Source organism: Biomphalaria glabrata, chromosome 1 (assembly GCF_947242115.1).
Source record: "Biomphalaria glabrata chromosome 1, xgBioGlab47.1, whole genome shotgun sequence".
In the NCBI taxonomy this organism is placed as follows: Eukaryota; Metazoa; Mollusca; class Gastropoda; family Planorbidae; genus Biomphalaria; species Biomphalaria glabrata.
The window spans coordinates 29,205,717-29,221,845 of NC_074711.1; the positions used below are offsets into that span (position 1 = coordinate 29,205,717).

Genomic DNA, 16,129 nt, shown 5'->3' on the forward strand with positions numbered 1-16,129 from the left:
ATTTCATTTGAATATTTTTTTATGTCTTGCTACGTAACAAATCTTCAGAACCCACTACTCCTTGTAACAATTCGTAATAAATTATTCTTCCCCTCCCCCCCCCCCCAAGTTGTTATGTAATATCCAAACGCTCCTTAAGAGAGTTTTATGATGAGCTCTAGTCCTCTCATAGAACACTTTGTCATGTGACAGTAAAACTCTCTTCTGTAGAGACACTCGACTACATTAAGCGCGTTAGATGCAATGAGCATTTCTGACTAGTATAAAAAGAAATGTCTGTATAAAATGAGACTAAGTGCAACTATTTAAAATGTGCGTCTTGTAGAGTCTATTACACAAATCTGTTCATAAACCAAATGTGACATTAAACGAACTGCAAGACAACAACAAAGAAAGAACAAGATGAAAGAGAAAAAAAGGGGGGGGGGACATTGGCACGGGGAAGTCTCAACTATTCTTCACCATCGTTGTAAATATATCTGTTGCATGAATATCTTGAATTGGACATTTATGAGATGCCATTTGATTCATTCTCTACCAAACCTCTAAATATCTTAGGAATCGTTTATGAAAATGAAAACACTAACTAGAAAGATGATCGAAGTCTGGGTAAGTCAAAACTGATCAAGAGGTACTCTACGTCTCGAGCAGAGCACTCACAAGAGACACGCATCCATTGGATGAATTATTAAATGTGTATAAACAGTAGTTAGACACCGAGTGAAAGTCCCTTAGTTCATCGGTTAGTATAATGTCCCTTAGTTCCTCGATTAGTATAAAGTCCCATAGTTCCTCAGTAAGTATAATGTCCCTTAGTTCCTCGGTCAGTATAATGTCCCTTAGTTCCTCGGTTAGTATAATGTCCCTTAGTTCCTCGGTCAGTATAATGTCTCTTAGTTCCTCGGTTAGTATAATGTCCCTTAGTTCCTCGGTTAGTATAATGTCTCTTAGTTCCTCAGTTAGTATAATGTCCCTTAATTCCTCAGTTAGTATAATGTCCCTTAGTTCCTCGGTCAGTATAATGTCCCTTAGTTCCTCGGTCAGTATAATGTCCCTTAGTTCCTCAGTCAGTATAATGTCCCTTAGTTCCTCGGTCAGTATAATGTCCCTGTTTTCTGTCATGTATTTAGTATACTCCTATCACACACACACATTTATTATTGGATGGATGGACTGAGTGTTATTTCAAGTTCATTTTTTCTTAATGGACTCAAAACTTGGTCGAATTGTTTCCTCTAATGATTCAGTGGCTATATTTTGTTTCATTTTTTTCTTCAATAAAGGTTTTACAACTCGCACAGTGACATATTGTTTCCAATCGAAGTTTAAGAATTATAAAATACTGTTGATGGCGAAGGCATCTATAAACACAGTGGCGTAGCCACGTACCAGTGAGCACGGGTTCTAAACTATGATGGTAAACACCCTTTTGTATGTGAAGTTATACAGAAACCAAATTGATCCATTTCCTAGGTATCAGGATATCAATAAAAGGCACATACCAATGTAACTAGATCTTAGAAGTAGCATTTCACCTGGTGCACACTTTCAGGGACGTAATAGTGACGTAACACTATAAGAAATTGATCAGACCATGCTGTTGTGTGACGTGAATTCAACACTACAAAAGATTTTTACTTTTTAATTGAACAATTAGTTTTAAATAAATTTATCTAACTTTATTTTTTTACTCAGGTTAAATCTGAAAAATAAAATTTCCTTTCTCGTTTGGAAGAACCATTCGCGATTGATAACATCTAGCATATACCAAACCTTGACCAGTTTGTGGTTGACGGATTGAATTATTTATTTATCTAACGAAAAAAATTTCAGTAGAAATAAATAAAACTATTTACACATTTTCAAGATAATACAATTACTACAAAAATACAAACCAAATTTTCATAAACTGGATTTCTCCTGTATGTGTAGAGTAACTTTACATTTTTTAGAAGCCAAAGTCAGAATAGCATTACGGTAAACACGCATAATTAGAATAATCACAATATCAGGTCCGACCACAGTGTGTGCAGTTCACCCTAGACAACATAGTCCAACGAACATTTAGTTCTGTCCAGCGGTCCACAATGTTAGAAGCAGATCATTTGTCCCAACACAGGGCGACCCGGCCACTTGTCTGATTGTCCCTGACGTGTGCTAAGTGTTGTCCGGGTTAATGGACCGACTTCCCTGGCTTCGCGTGAGAACTGTGACATATGGACCGAACGGTGATTTTGAGAGGGCGGGGGCGTCTTAGGCGAGTCTCATGGTGCGTAACCTATTTTGTGATATCCAATTAAAATAGTTTGATAAATCCCAACCATAGACCAGTGATGCCCAAACTACGGCCTGTGGGCTATACCGGCCTTAAACTTAGTCCTTTACCGGCCCACTTGAAACTAGAACCCAGGCTGCATAAAAGCTCAGGTCAATAAGACTCGACTATTTTCGATGATGAGGCGACACGTGACACACGTCTCAGAAGAAATGTCTATGGCCCCCACAGACTGCAAGAGATTGGGCACCACTGCCCTACACACTGGGTGTTTGGAGGGGGGTCCTTGTCTAGTGATACGGTTGAGATAACAGACATCTTGAGGACTAGAAGTGGCTGGCTAGCTACTGAGATTAAGACGTTTATCAGATAGCAGGTAATATACAGTGCTGGGACTGGGCAAAGCAACCAGGATCTGTCGGGTGATAACATGTCACGATCTGTCACGTCTGCTTCCCTCTCTTTACATCTAGGGGATAGTCACATCAGGATGGTCAATAAACATTTTAAATGACTTTACATCTAGGGAATAGTCACACCAGGATGATCAATAAATATTTTTTAATGACTTAACATCCAGGGGATAGTCACATCGAGATGGTCAATAAACATTTTAAATGACTTAACATCTAGGGGATAGTCACATCATTATACGTTTCAAATGATTTTACATCTAGGGGATAGTCACATCATTATACGTTTCAAATGACTTTACATCTAGGGGATAGTCACATCATTATACGTTTCAAATGACTTTACATCTAGGGGATAGTCACATCATTATACGTTTCAAATGATTTTACATCTAGGGGATAGTCACATCATTATACGTTTCAAATGACTTTACATCTAGGGGATAGTCACATCATTATACGTTTCAAATGATTTTACATCTAGGGGATAGTCACATCATTATACGTTTCAAATGACTTTACATCTAGGGGATAGTCACATCATTATACGTTTCAAATGACTTTACATCTAGGGGATAGTCACATCATTATACGTTTCAAATGATTTTACATCTAGGGGATAGTCACATCATTATACGTTTCAAATGATTTTACATCTAGGGGATAGTCACATCATTATACGTTTCAAATGACTTTACATCTAGGGGATAGTCACATCATTATACGTTTCAAATGATTTTACATCTAGGGGATAGTCACATCATTATACGTTTCAAATGACTTTACATCTAGGGGATAGTCACATCATTATACGTTTCAAATGACTTTACATCTAGGGGATAGTCACATCATTATACGTTTCAAATGATTTTACATCTAGGGGATAGTCACATCATTATACGTTTCAAATGACTTTACATCTAGGGGATAGTCACATCATTATACGTTTCAAATGACTTTACATCTAGGGGATAGTCACATCATTATACGTTTCAAATGATTTTACATCTAGGGGATAGTCACATCATTATACGTTTCAAATGATTTTACATCTAGGGGATAGTCACATCATTATACGTTTCAAATGACTTTACATCTAGGGGATAGTCACATCATTATACGTTTCAAATGATTTTACATCTAGGGGATAGTCACATCATTATACGTTTCAAATGACTTTACATCTAGGGGATAGTCACATCATTATACGTTTCAAATGACTTTACATCTAGGAGATAGTCACATCATTATACGTTTCAAATGATTTTACATCTAGGGGATAGTCACATCATTATACGTTTCAAATGACTTTACATCTAGGGGATAGTCACATCATTATACGTTTCAAATGATTTTACATCTAGGGGATAGTCACATCATTATACGTTTCAAATGATTTTACATCTAGGGGATAGTCACATCATTATACGTTTCAAATGATTTTACATCTAGGGGATAGTCACATCATTATACGTTTCAAAGGATTTTACATCTAGGGGATAGTCACATCATTATACGTTTCAAATGATTTTACATCTAGGGGATAGTCACATCATTATACGTTTCAAATGATTTTACATCTAGGGGATAGTCACATCATTATACGTTTCAAATGATTTTACATCTAGGGGATAGTCACATAGAGACGGTCATTATAAGTTTTAGATGACTTTAAATCATGGAGTCGATCACTTTAATGAATGTCAATATAAATATTAGATGATATTACTTCCTAGTGATCAGTCGATCCTTATTAAGTTTTAGATCACATACTAGCTATGTACAGACCAACTTATAATACTAGTCTCACTTTGAACCTATCGAATGTTTTGTTCACTGTCAGTTTATTGGTAAAATGTAGATCAGCATCAAGATCGTCCAAAACAAAACAACAAGTTTTGAAAGAACATAGCCTATCAAACTTCATAATTCCTAAGTCAGCTAATAGACTTACTTACTTAGACTTAGATCCTCCCGCGATGTTCGGCGCATTGGACAGGCAAGCTGTCTCCACAAAAATCTGTCACTGGCAATGTCTGAAGCCTCTTCCCACCTGGTGTCCACTGTTCTAAGGCTTCCATGAAAGTGTGGCGCCACGTTATACGAGGACGTCCCTGTTTGCGCTTTCCTCACATTGGCCTCCATGTCATCGCAACTCTTGGTATGTGTAGTTCATTTTGTCAGAGATCATGCCCCGAAAACCTTATGCGATGCTCTGTCACAACCTCACTAAGTGGTCGACTGGTTATAGGATTTCTTTGAGACCCGATCTATATAACCGACTCCTAAAATCCTAAATATATATATATATATATATATATATATATATATATATATATATATATATATATATATATATATATATATATATATATATATATATATATATATATTATATATATATATATATGTATGTATGTTTGTGTGTGTGTGTGTGTGTGTGCGTAAAGAGTGGACAGCGAATAGTGATGTTTCTTCTTTCTAACTGTTCCACGGAAAGAGCAAAGCTTCCATAAATTATTTATCAGCATTTCTATAATTAATGGTAATAAATGATTTAAAAAATGTGTGTAGTGCGGGTGCATCACTACATGCCAGGATGTAGCGGGTGATTCAAAGAAGTGTATGTTTTGTTTAAAACTGTGCTTTACTGGCCTTTTATTTGAGGGATGCCAAAAAAAGTGGGGCGGGAATGGTGGATTTCCATTGAGCAACCTCTTCAGCGCCTTCCCCCTTGGTGTCAGCCAACGACACCAGACATACGCTTGAAACTACTAGACCCTAATCCCACTAAGCTAAGTCCTTCAAATTCTAGCACTGGAGACCATTAACGTCTTCACGCCCAGTGCTACTTTTGCATAGACTGATGTGTCGGCATTGATAGATTCTGGAAGAGCAGGCTATGGAGCCTACATCGAGTTTTGTGGCTCTTACACAGTCAAAATCTTCGGAAACCGTTCCTCATATTCTGTTTGACTGCCCCAGACTTGCTGATCTCCGCCTCGACAGGTCTGGGAAACTAAAAATTCTCGACATGTATGGTGACGTGTATGCACTACGTAAGACAGCAGGGTTTCTGTCCAGGGCTTTTGCAGGAGAGGATTTATGCCTTTCAAGCCTTCACTCAAATTATGCGATGTGATTGAAATGCTGGTTGCTCCATTGAAGAATGCCACAAAATGATGCGATGTGATTGAAATGCTGGCTGCTCCATTGAAGAATGCCACAAAATGATGCGATGTGATTGAAATGCTGGCTGTTCCATTGAAGAATGCCACAAAATGATGCGATGTGATTGAAATGCTGGCTGTTCCATTGAAGAATGCCACAAAATGATGCGATGTGATTGAAATGCTGGCTGCTCCATTGAAGAATGCCACAAAATGATGCGATGTGATTGAAATGCTGGCTGCTCCATTGAAGAATGCCACAAAATGATGCGATGTGATTGAAATGCTGGCTGTTCCATTGAAGAATGCCACAAAATGATGCGATGTGATTGAAATGCTGGCTGCTCCATTGAAGAATGCCACAAAATGATGCGATGTGATTGAAATGCTGGCTGTTCCATTGAAGAATGCCACAAAATGATGCGATGTGATTGAAATGCTGGCTGTTCCATTGAAGAATGCCACAAAATGATGCGATGTGATTGAAATGCTGGCTGCTCCATTGAAGAATGCCACAAAATGATGCGATGTGATTGAAATGCTGGCTGTTCCATTGAAGAATGCCACAAAATGATGCGATGTGATTGAAATGCTGGCTGCTCCATTGAAGAATGCCACAAAATGATGCGATGTGATTGAAATGCTGGCTGTTCCATTGAAGAATGCCACAAAATGATGCGATGTGATTGAAATGCTGGTTGCTCCATTGAAGAATGCCACAAAATGATGCGATGTGACTGAAATGCTGGCTGCTCAATTGAATAAAAAAAGGGCCAAAAAGGGTGTTGTTGGGGGAGAGATATTTCATTTTAAAATACTGTGCACTGTGTACTGTGTACTGTGCTCTGTGTACTGTGTACTGCGCACTGTGTACTGTGTGTGTGGAGGGTCGTTATAATGCAAGCAAACGAGAAGGCTACAATTAATGAACCTGAGAATGTTTGTGCATACTCTATATTAGGGTTTTCAACAATAGCACATTACTGGTATCTACTCGTTTATGTATACATTTAATTGAAAACAAAATCCTACAAATATTTTAAACAAGGTTACAAAGACAGTTTGTGTGGAAACACAAACGCCAAATCGCCCCCAAAGTGGACCACCAAGGCAGGTAAAAAGGCAGGTTTCAATTTTTCAGAAAGAATATCAGAATGAAAATCTATGAAAGGCAAATGACAGAGAAGAATGGAGAAAGAAGGTTGACCGATCTTATGTGGTGCCCCAACGGTCCAGCAGACCAAGGGATAGGTGAAAGTGAAGGAAAAGTTAGATGTGAAACTGGCCTAACTGATGTCATATAATGATTATTTAATTGATCTAATTGTTTTGTAAAGGATCAATCTCTTATACAAAGCCTCAAGGAAAAAAAAAGCAACCGTAAAATAAAATTCCTTTAGTTGAGTGTTCTATATGTATAGAGCTAGCCTGCAGTTCACGCGATAATATGAAAACTACTTATTAATTGTTGTTTCAAATTATGTTCCACTTATATGCATATTAAGTAGATATTTTCTTTTTAAAACAAAAAGTAAACATTTTTTTATTTGTAAATGTTGTAGTTAGTTTGACAGAACTTCTAGGGAACTTGGCCTTACATTTGTACAAAACAACACCCTTTTGGCAAAATCTAAAACCATTTGCATAAATATGTTATAAATATGGTATACAGGGTATCTGGAAATTTAGGCACCGGATATTTAGGCACCCGGAAATTTAGGCACCCGGATATTTAGGCACCCGGATAATTAGGCACCCGGAAATTTAGGCACCGGATAATTAGGCACTTTTTGACAAGGCGGAAAATTAGGCACCGGATAATTAGGTACTCCTTAATTAGCGACCTTAATTTTGAAAGTAGTTTTAAAATGTTAACGTATATGTTATCCTTAGGCTATGGGATATCGGTGAAGTTATAAAAAAAAGAGCAACTATAACGATTCTTACTGAATTTTCATGATATAAAAGAAAAGCTGACAAAACGAGGAAAAAAAATAACAATCGTGAGAATGTGTGGAAAAAATGACTCCGGATTAATAGTCATTATAAAATATAGACCTCACAGGATTCAGGGAAGGAGAGGTAGAGTTGATTCTCTTCTCATTGCTTCCTGACCTTAGCCCTTCCTCCTCTACGCACTCCCACTAAAGGAGAGGATTTGTGGCGGGTAGATGTTGAACTAGGTCGTGAAAATGACGCAATGAGTCTCAAGGCTACACACTGGAGTACAGGGAAGGGTACAGCATTGAACATAACTGCTAAAATGGAAGTCTGAGAAAATTGTCTTCTTATAGTGGGTATGGAAATGAGCAGGGTGGATTTGCGCGCGTTACTTATAGGAATTAAATATGTTGATAAACTAAAGTAGTATACATATTTTATAATACCATTAATATCTATTATCAACACTCCTTCTTTTATATTGTTAATGGGTAACCCCTTTAGGAAGATCTATTGTGGGAGTGTATAGGTGTTTTACGTCCTTCAAATGTGGTCATTAACTTTTATTGAATATATATATATAATGTAAATGTATGTAATATAATATTTATATAAATTGCAATGGAAATCGCAAAACGGCTAGAAATTACGATAAAATATAATGTTTTGAAAATTTAAAAAAAGTTTATGGAAAAGACAGATGAGTTAAAAATTTAAATATCATTTTTTTGGAATATTGGTCTCTAATTAATACTTATTCTGCTTATAGAAGATTGTTGATTTTCCAATTTAACCCCACCTTCTCTATCATAAACCAAATATATTTACTACAATTTTCGACAAGGTATGATTCCTCCATTCCTTTTGTGTTCAGTACCTTATACAATTATTTTTTTTCTTCAGAATGAAAAAAAAAAAAACAACGACAAAAAAGGTTTCATACACACACTATTAAACACACACAAACACACACACACACACATATGATTAAAAAAACAACAAAAAAAAAACAACAACACTCGTTTCCTTAACTTTCAAAACTGCCCAATGACATTTAACTATCTTCATTTCCCTTAGATATATATATATATATTATTTTTATTACTTTTTTTTTTATTATTATGATGGTTTTAACAGAAATGTGTCAACCAAAGTTTTTGGAAGGCCTCTAAAATATAATCCCCAGACTTCCATTTGAACACCTTTGTGTTTCCATACCCTTTAGTCCAGTGTGTAGCCTTCAGATTCACTACGTAACTTTTACGACCAAGTTTACATCTACCTGCGAGAAATCCTCTCATTTAAGTGAGAGTGTGTGCGCCCCCCGCCCCGCCCATCCCATTTTAAGAGTACGACCCCTCCCTTTCCCACAAGGGCGATTGCGATTATATTTATCACCAACACTCCCCGACATAATATAAATATTTTATAATACTTTTTAATCATAAGAATTTACATTAGTAACTAAATATTCACACAAATTGAATAATCATCCATTTAAAAAACTAGCCATTCAACCTTAGGGGTTGGTGATGGACGGAAGCAATGAGCGGAGAATCATCTCTACCTCCCCTCCCCTGAATCCTGTGATGTCTATATTATATAATGACTCAGGAGTCATTTTTTTTCCACACATTCTCATGATTGACATTTTCCCCATTCTGTCAGCTTTTCTTAAGTTAGAATCGTTATAGTTGCTATTTATTATAACGTCACCGATAGCCCATAGCCTAAGGATAACATATACGTTAACATTTTAAAACTACTTTCAAAATTAAGGTCGCTAATTAAAGAGTACCTAATTATCCGGTGCCTAATTTTCCGCCTTGTCAAAAAGTGCCTAATTATCCGGTGCCTAAATTTCCGGGTGCCTAATTATCCGGGTGCCTAAATTTCCGGGTGCCTAAATATCCGGGTGCCTAAATTTCCGGGTGCCTAAATATCCGGTGCCTAAATATCCGTAAATACGCGGTGCCTAAATATCCGGTGCCTAAATTTCCTAAATTCGGTATACAGATATGCCCGTTTCTTAATAGCCTCCCGTGTTTGTTGCTATTAATAGTGAATAGTTGTAAAATTGGTGTATTTTCATGAAAAAACTGCTTGCATAGTTGATTTTAAAAATTAAATTTTTCGCTTTCAGAAAAGAAAAAAGTAGCCGTTACATCAGAACTCTGAACGATCTAAAATATCATGATGTCGGATTTTCAATAACTTTCTTGTTTACGAGATCTAAATGGGACGGACAACGGACGGACGGACAGACAGACCACACAAAACTAATAGCGTCTATTCCCCTTTCGGGGGCCGCTAAAAATTGAGCGCGCTACAGCTATTGAATGTGATTACAATATGGGACAAATTACATTAATTTTATACTACAAGCAAACAAACACAAACGTGATATGATGCACGTGTTTGTGCGTTCTGAGAGTTTGTATGTCTGTTAAATGTGTGTTGATGTTAGTGTGCATGTGTGTGAGATTGTGTATGTGTGTGTATCATTGCGAGATCAGGATCGGCTAAGTCTGTTGAACTAACGTTCAGGAGAAAACGTGAAGGCTTTTGGAACTTTCTGAATCACGTCTGGCACGTGTCCATAACAACACCCGCAATACGCACACAAACACACACACACACAGCCACACGCAATCTCATGTGAACAAAGGACACTTTTTTATTCTTGCCAACTAGAAAAAAAAAAAAAAACAACTCAAAGACTGAAACCACCGATAGACTATCCTAAGGGACAATACTTATGTAAGACTAAATGCTATTTTTTGTCATTACGTAGGCAACGAAAATAGAATAGAGGTTGATGTGAAATACTTGATCTAATTTATAGAGTCTGTTGATTGTTATAAACCTCTTATTTCAAGACATTTCATATTGGAATACTAGATACTTATGAACATTTCAAGCCTCAGTTCAAGATAGGAACTTTTAACTTTTCAAGCCTCAGTTCAAGATAGTAACATTAACTTTTCAAGCCTCAGTTCAAGATAGTAACATTAACTTTTCAAGCCTCAGTTCAAGATAGTAACATTAACTTTTCAAGCCTCAGTTCAAGATAGTAACATTAACTTTTCAAGCCTCAGTTCAAGATAGTAACATTAACTTTTCAAGCCTCAGTTCAAGATAGTAACATTAACTTTTCAAGCCTCAGTTCAAGATAGTAACATTAACTTTTCAAGCCTCAGTTCAAGATAGTAACATTAACTTCTCAAGCCTCAGTTCAAGATAGTAACATTAACTTCTCAAGCCTCAGTTCAAGATAGGAACTTTAACTTCTGAAGCCTCAGTTCAATATAGGAACTTTAACTTCTGAAGCCTCAGTTCAATATAGGAAATTTAACTTCTCAAGCCTCAGTTCAATACAGGAAATTTAACTTCTGAAGCCTCAGTTCAATATAGGAACTTTAACTTCTGAAGCCTCAGTTCAATATAGGAACCTTAACCAGAGAAGACTAGCTATCGAAGCGAAAGCTTAAAAAAAAATCAACAACGCTTTTCGCTGATACATGTTTTTTAGATTCATTTAAAGTCGGTCACATGACCGGGGGACGATACTATCAGATTACAAGCTCATCTGCTTCTATTACGTCCTTTCACACGGACTTGATTCAATCTTTGTCTGGCCCAATTCCTATTTATTCCGCCCGATGTTTCTGGTCTGTGTACAGTTCTTTGATTCTAATGTTTTCTTGGTGTTGATTTGATCAATGACATTCAATGACTAGGACAAATGGCGGCTTCTAGCGTGGTTAATTAAGGGATGGGTTCAATATAATGTCAATGGAAATTAAAAATGTAAATTTATCCCTTTCAGATCTTGCGATTCAGTGGTCCGATGATGTTTCTATGGATCAACCAATGTCAGGTACTCATTAGGTTTGCTTGTTCTAAAACTCACGAAAGTCAAAATCCCCCCCCCCCCCTATCTTCTCCGTGATTTGAACCAGAGACCCTACCTTTCATAAAGCCAAATATCTTAGTATTAGGCTTCCCCACTGTCAAGGACAGACTGTAAGAAAGTGATATCAAGAAATTATGTTTATGAGTTCCCTTAAAGTTCTAGCCATTCGCATCTTGGTTTTACACCAGCCTACGAAAACGGATGGAGACTAAGAACTAAACCTTAAAAGATGTATGAAAAGACACTAGTTGTGAAGTATACATGTTATTATACAGTAAATCCCATGAGGGATGCAGGTTATCTATGATCAAATCTTGAAATGACTAAAGTAGGAAGTTGTCTGCATAAAAACCTCCACACAGACAGACGAAAATATCATAACGATTAACGTATACAAATAATTTCAATATGCATCCACATGTACCAAGAGGAGTAAATTCAAGATGGCCGACATTACCACGACAACCTGGAAGCATTACTCAACTTGAAATATTTTTTTTTTCGTTGAGTTGTCATATGATCCGTTAAAGCAAAAATAAATAACACCTGAACACGGCGATCGGTTAATACTAATAATGGCTAACATTTAATTTTTTCCCCCTCAACATTCTGATAGATTATTGTTGTGTGCAGAGTGCAGAGCTAAAGACTTGGTTCAAGCAATGAACGCTGCCACGTGACATCTACTACAGGATATGACGATTTAGTTGTTAGGTGTCACACATATCTTTTTATCTAGGTCTTCTAGAGGGTGTATCTTGGAGGTACTTCTGGGTAATACACATCCACTGGCGGATTCAGGGGGGGGGGGGCGGACGAATTTTAGTATAGAATTCACACAATTTGTATACGAATTTATTACTTATGTTAATAATATATACTAATTATTTATATTTCAACCTATTTTTAGATTATTTCGCCCCCTCTCTAGTATGTTGGCCGATTTGGTGGGGTCGGGAGGGGGCGATTGTATCAATCCCGCCCCCCACCCCCCACCCATACACTTTCGAGTGGGGGGGGGAGGTCCAATTTATTTGTAGAAATCACAGCTTGCTAACAGAAACAATTAAATATATATACGGTTACGACTTGTTATTAATATTTTAACCGATCTGTATATTATGTCGTTCCCTGTTTGCCGATTGGGTGGGGGGGGGGGGGGGGCGAATACCTCTACTGCCTAAACCCTTTGAGTGGGGGGGGGGGCGGTCCTACTTTTATGGAGAAATCATAGTTTGTGAACAAAATTAATTCAATTAATATATAAATTTTATATTATGTCAATCTCCTTCTGGTATCTTGGCCGATTCGGTGGAGTTGGGGGGAGAGTAATTGCATGTACTGCCCTCCCACTCTAGCCCTCTGAGTGGGGGGGGGCGGTCCTATTTTTATGGAGAATCATAGTTTGTGAACAAAATTAGTTGAGTCGCCCCACCCCTATTCTTTAATGCCAAAAGCAATCTTTAGCAGGAATTATTAAAGGAGCGAGGATTAATCGTTTTCACTCTACCGCCCCTCTCATTTCCAGACATAGTTTATGTAATTTCACATGAATTTATCAATTATTTTAAGAAAGTTAGAATTCAAACGAAAGTTTTAGTATAAGAGTCATGATTGAGAAGTTCTAAACCCAAATAAACGTAAACATAGTCGCCTTTTCCCAACCTTTACTCAATCTGAAATTTTTCTAGTTAGATAAATTTGGGACTATAACTCACAATTTATAATTTCATTTTATTGAATATTATTTATCGAATATTTTTTTTTCGGCGGCGATCCTCAAAGCCAAATCTAAATATGTGGGGTATCTTATCTTTTCAAGGAACAAATCGGTTTTATTTGCAATGTATTAGGGTTTATGAATAATGAGCTGTATATGTCAGGAGAATGCGTTTCTGCAGTGAAGAATGCAAGAAAACGCTTTTGGCGTCGGGACTTTGCCCCGAATTCTTTTTATGAATAATGAGCTCTTTATGTCAGGAGAATGCGTTTCTGCATTGAAGAATGCAAAAAAAAAAACGCTTTTGGCGACGGGGCTTCGCCCCGAACTCCATTGATAAATAATGAGCTGTAGATGTCAGGAGAATGCGTTTCTGTATTGAAGAATGAAAGAAAACGCTTTTGGCGTCGGGGCTTCGCCCCGAATTCTTTTTTGAATAATGAGCTGTATATGTCAGAAGAATGCGTTTCTTCAGTGAAAAAAGCAAGAAAACGCTTTTGGCGTCGGGGCTTTGCCCCGAAACCCACTATGGAACCTTATAGCGCTGCCCCAGTTGTTTTGTTTTTCACCGAAGGTTGAGAAATGCTGCGCTTTTTTTCTCATATATATATATATATATGCTGCACGCACGTTTATGCATAGGGTTAGGGTTTACTGGGCGTTAGGGTTAGGGTTTGGAAAAAAATCGCCCCCCCCCACTCCAAAGTTCTGGATCCGCTAGTGTACACATCTAACAAATTTCTTTAAGACTCTCAAGTGTATCTCTTTTTATAGCCAGCTAATGCGCCTACGGATTAAAGCCAGGCTATTTTAGAATAGAACAAGGATTACTTCTAGATCTGTTCAACTCGAACACATTTCTTTAACGTAGACAACAACAAGTTCAAAGTCAAGGCTCCTTTCACTTTACACTTGCAATCATTGTTTCGTTATTTTTAGACATTGATTTAAACGTATTCTTTGTTTTCAAACGTTGACCTAGAGATGGACCAATGAGAATTTAATAGTTTTGTTTACTGGCGAGTTTGTGGCTGTCTTTAAGGAAATAGATCTATATCTATATATAACGACTTTAAGGAAATAGATCTATATTTATATATAAAGTATTTAAGGAAATAGATCTATGTCTATATATAAAGTCTTTAAGGAAATAGATCTATATCTATATATAACGTCTTTAAGGAAATAGATCTATATCTATATATAACGACTTTAAGGAAATAGATCTATATTTATATATAAAGTATTTAAGGAAATAGATCTATGTCTATATATAAAGTCTTTAAGGAAATAGATCTATATCTATATATAACGTCTTTAAGGAAATAGATCTATGTCTATATATAAAGTCTTTAAGGAAATAGATCTATGTCTATATATAAAGTCTTTAAGGAAATATATCTTTATCTATATATAACGACTTTAAGGAAATAGAAGATCTGTATCTATATATAAAGTATTTAAGGAAATAGATCTGTATCTATATATAAAGTATTTAAGGAAATAGATCTATATCTATATATAAAGTCTTTAAGGAAATAGATCTATATCTATAAATAAAGTCTTTAAGGAAATAGATCTATATCTAGGCCTAGATATAACGTAAGAGCTGAAACACTGGGTGATAAGCGCTGAAACACTGGGTGATAAGAGCTGAAACACTGGGTGATAAGAGCTTAAAAAAACTGGGTGATAAGAGCTGAAACACTGGGTGATAAGAGCTGAAACACTGAGTGATAAGAGCTGAACCACTGAGTGATAAGAGCTGAAACACTGAGTGATAAGAGCTAAAAAAAAAACTAGGTGATAACAGCTGAAACACTGGGTGATAACAGCTGAAACACTGGGTGATAAGAGCTGAAACACTGGGTGATAAGAGCTGAAACACTGGGGGATAAGAGCTGAAACACTGGGTGATAAGAGCTTAAACACTGGGTGATAACAGCTGAAACACTGGGTGATAACAGCTGAAACACTGGGGGATAAGAGCTGAAACACTGGGTGATAAGAGCTGAAACACTGGGTGATAAGAGCTGAAACACTGGGTGATAACAGCTGAAACACTGGGTGATAACAGCTGAAACACTGGGTGATAACATCTGAAAAACTGGGTGATAACAGCTGAAACACTGGGTGATAAGAGCTGAAACACTGGGTGATAACAGCTGAAACACTGGGTGATAAGAGCTGAAACACTGGGTGATAAGAGCTGAAACACTGAGTGATAAGAGCTGAACCACTGAGTGATAAGAGCTGAAACACTGAGTGATAAGAGCTAAAAAAAAACTGGGTGATAAGAGCTGAAACACTGGGTGATAAGAGCTGAAACACTGGGTGATAAGAGCTGAAACACTGGGTGATAAGAGCTGAAACACTGAGTGATAAGAGCTGAACCACTGAGTGATAAGAGCTGAAACACTGAGTGATAAGAGCTAAAAAGAACTGGGTGATAAGAGCTGAAACACTGAGTGATAAGAGCTAAAAAAAACTGGGTGATAAGAGCTGAAACACTGGGTGATAAGAGCTGAAACACTGGGTGATAAGAGCTGAAACACTGAGTGATAAGAGCTGAAACACTGAGTGATAAGAGCTGAAACACTGAGTGATAAGAGCTAAAAAAAACTGGGTGATAAGAGCTGAAACACTGAGTGATAAGAGCTAAAAAAAAAACTGGGTGATAAGAGCTGAAACACT

General features: G+C 37.0%; 1 protein-coding gene across 5 annotated transcripts in view; it reads right to left on the reverse strand.

Moving 5' to 3' along the window:
- Nucleotides 1-16,129, reverse strand: part of LOC106069242 (probable G-protein coupled receptor 139) — a 110,097-nt gene that overhangs the window by 33,853 nt on the left and 60,115 nt on the right. Inside the window, exon 1 of one of the 5 annotated variants that reach the window (XM_056031389.1) lies at nt 1,896-2,399. The exons of 3 other annotated variants lie outside the window; for them this stretch is intronic. Coding sequence is in view for 1 of the 2 variants with exons in the window: in XM_056031382.1 (XP_055887357.1) it covers nt 1,896-1,906 (11 nt within the window). In the remaining variant the exon portion in view is untranslated. Of the gene's footprint in view, nt 1-1,895; nt 2,400-16,129 lie in introns of those variants that run through there. One more of the 5 variants, XM_056031382.1, reaches the window with a different exon arrangement.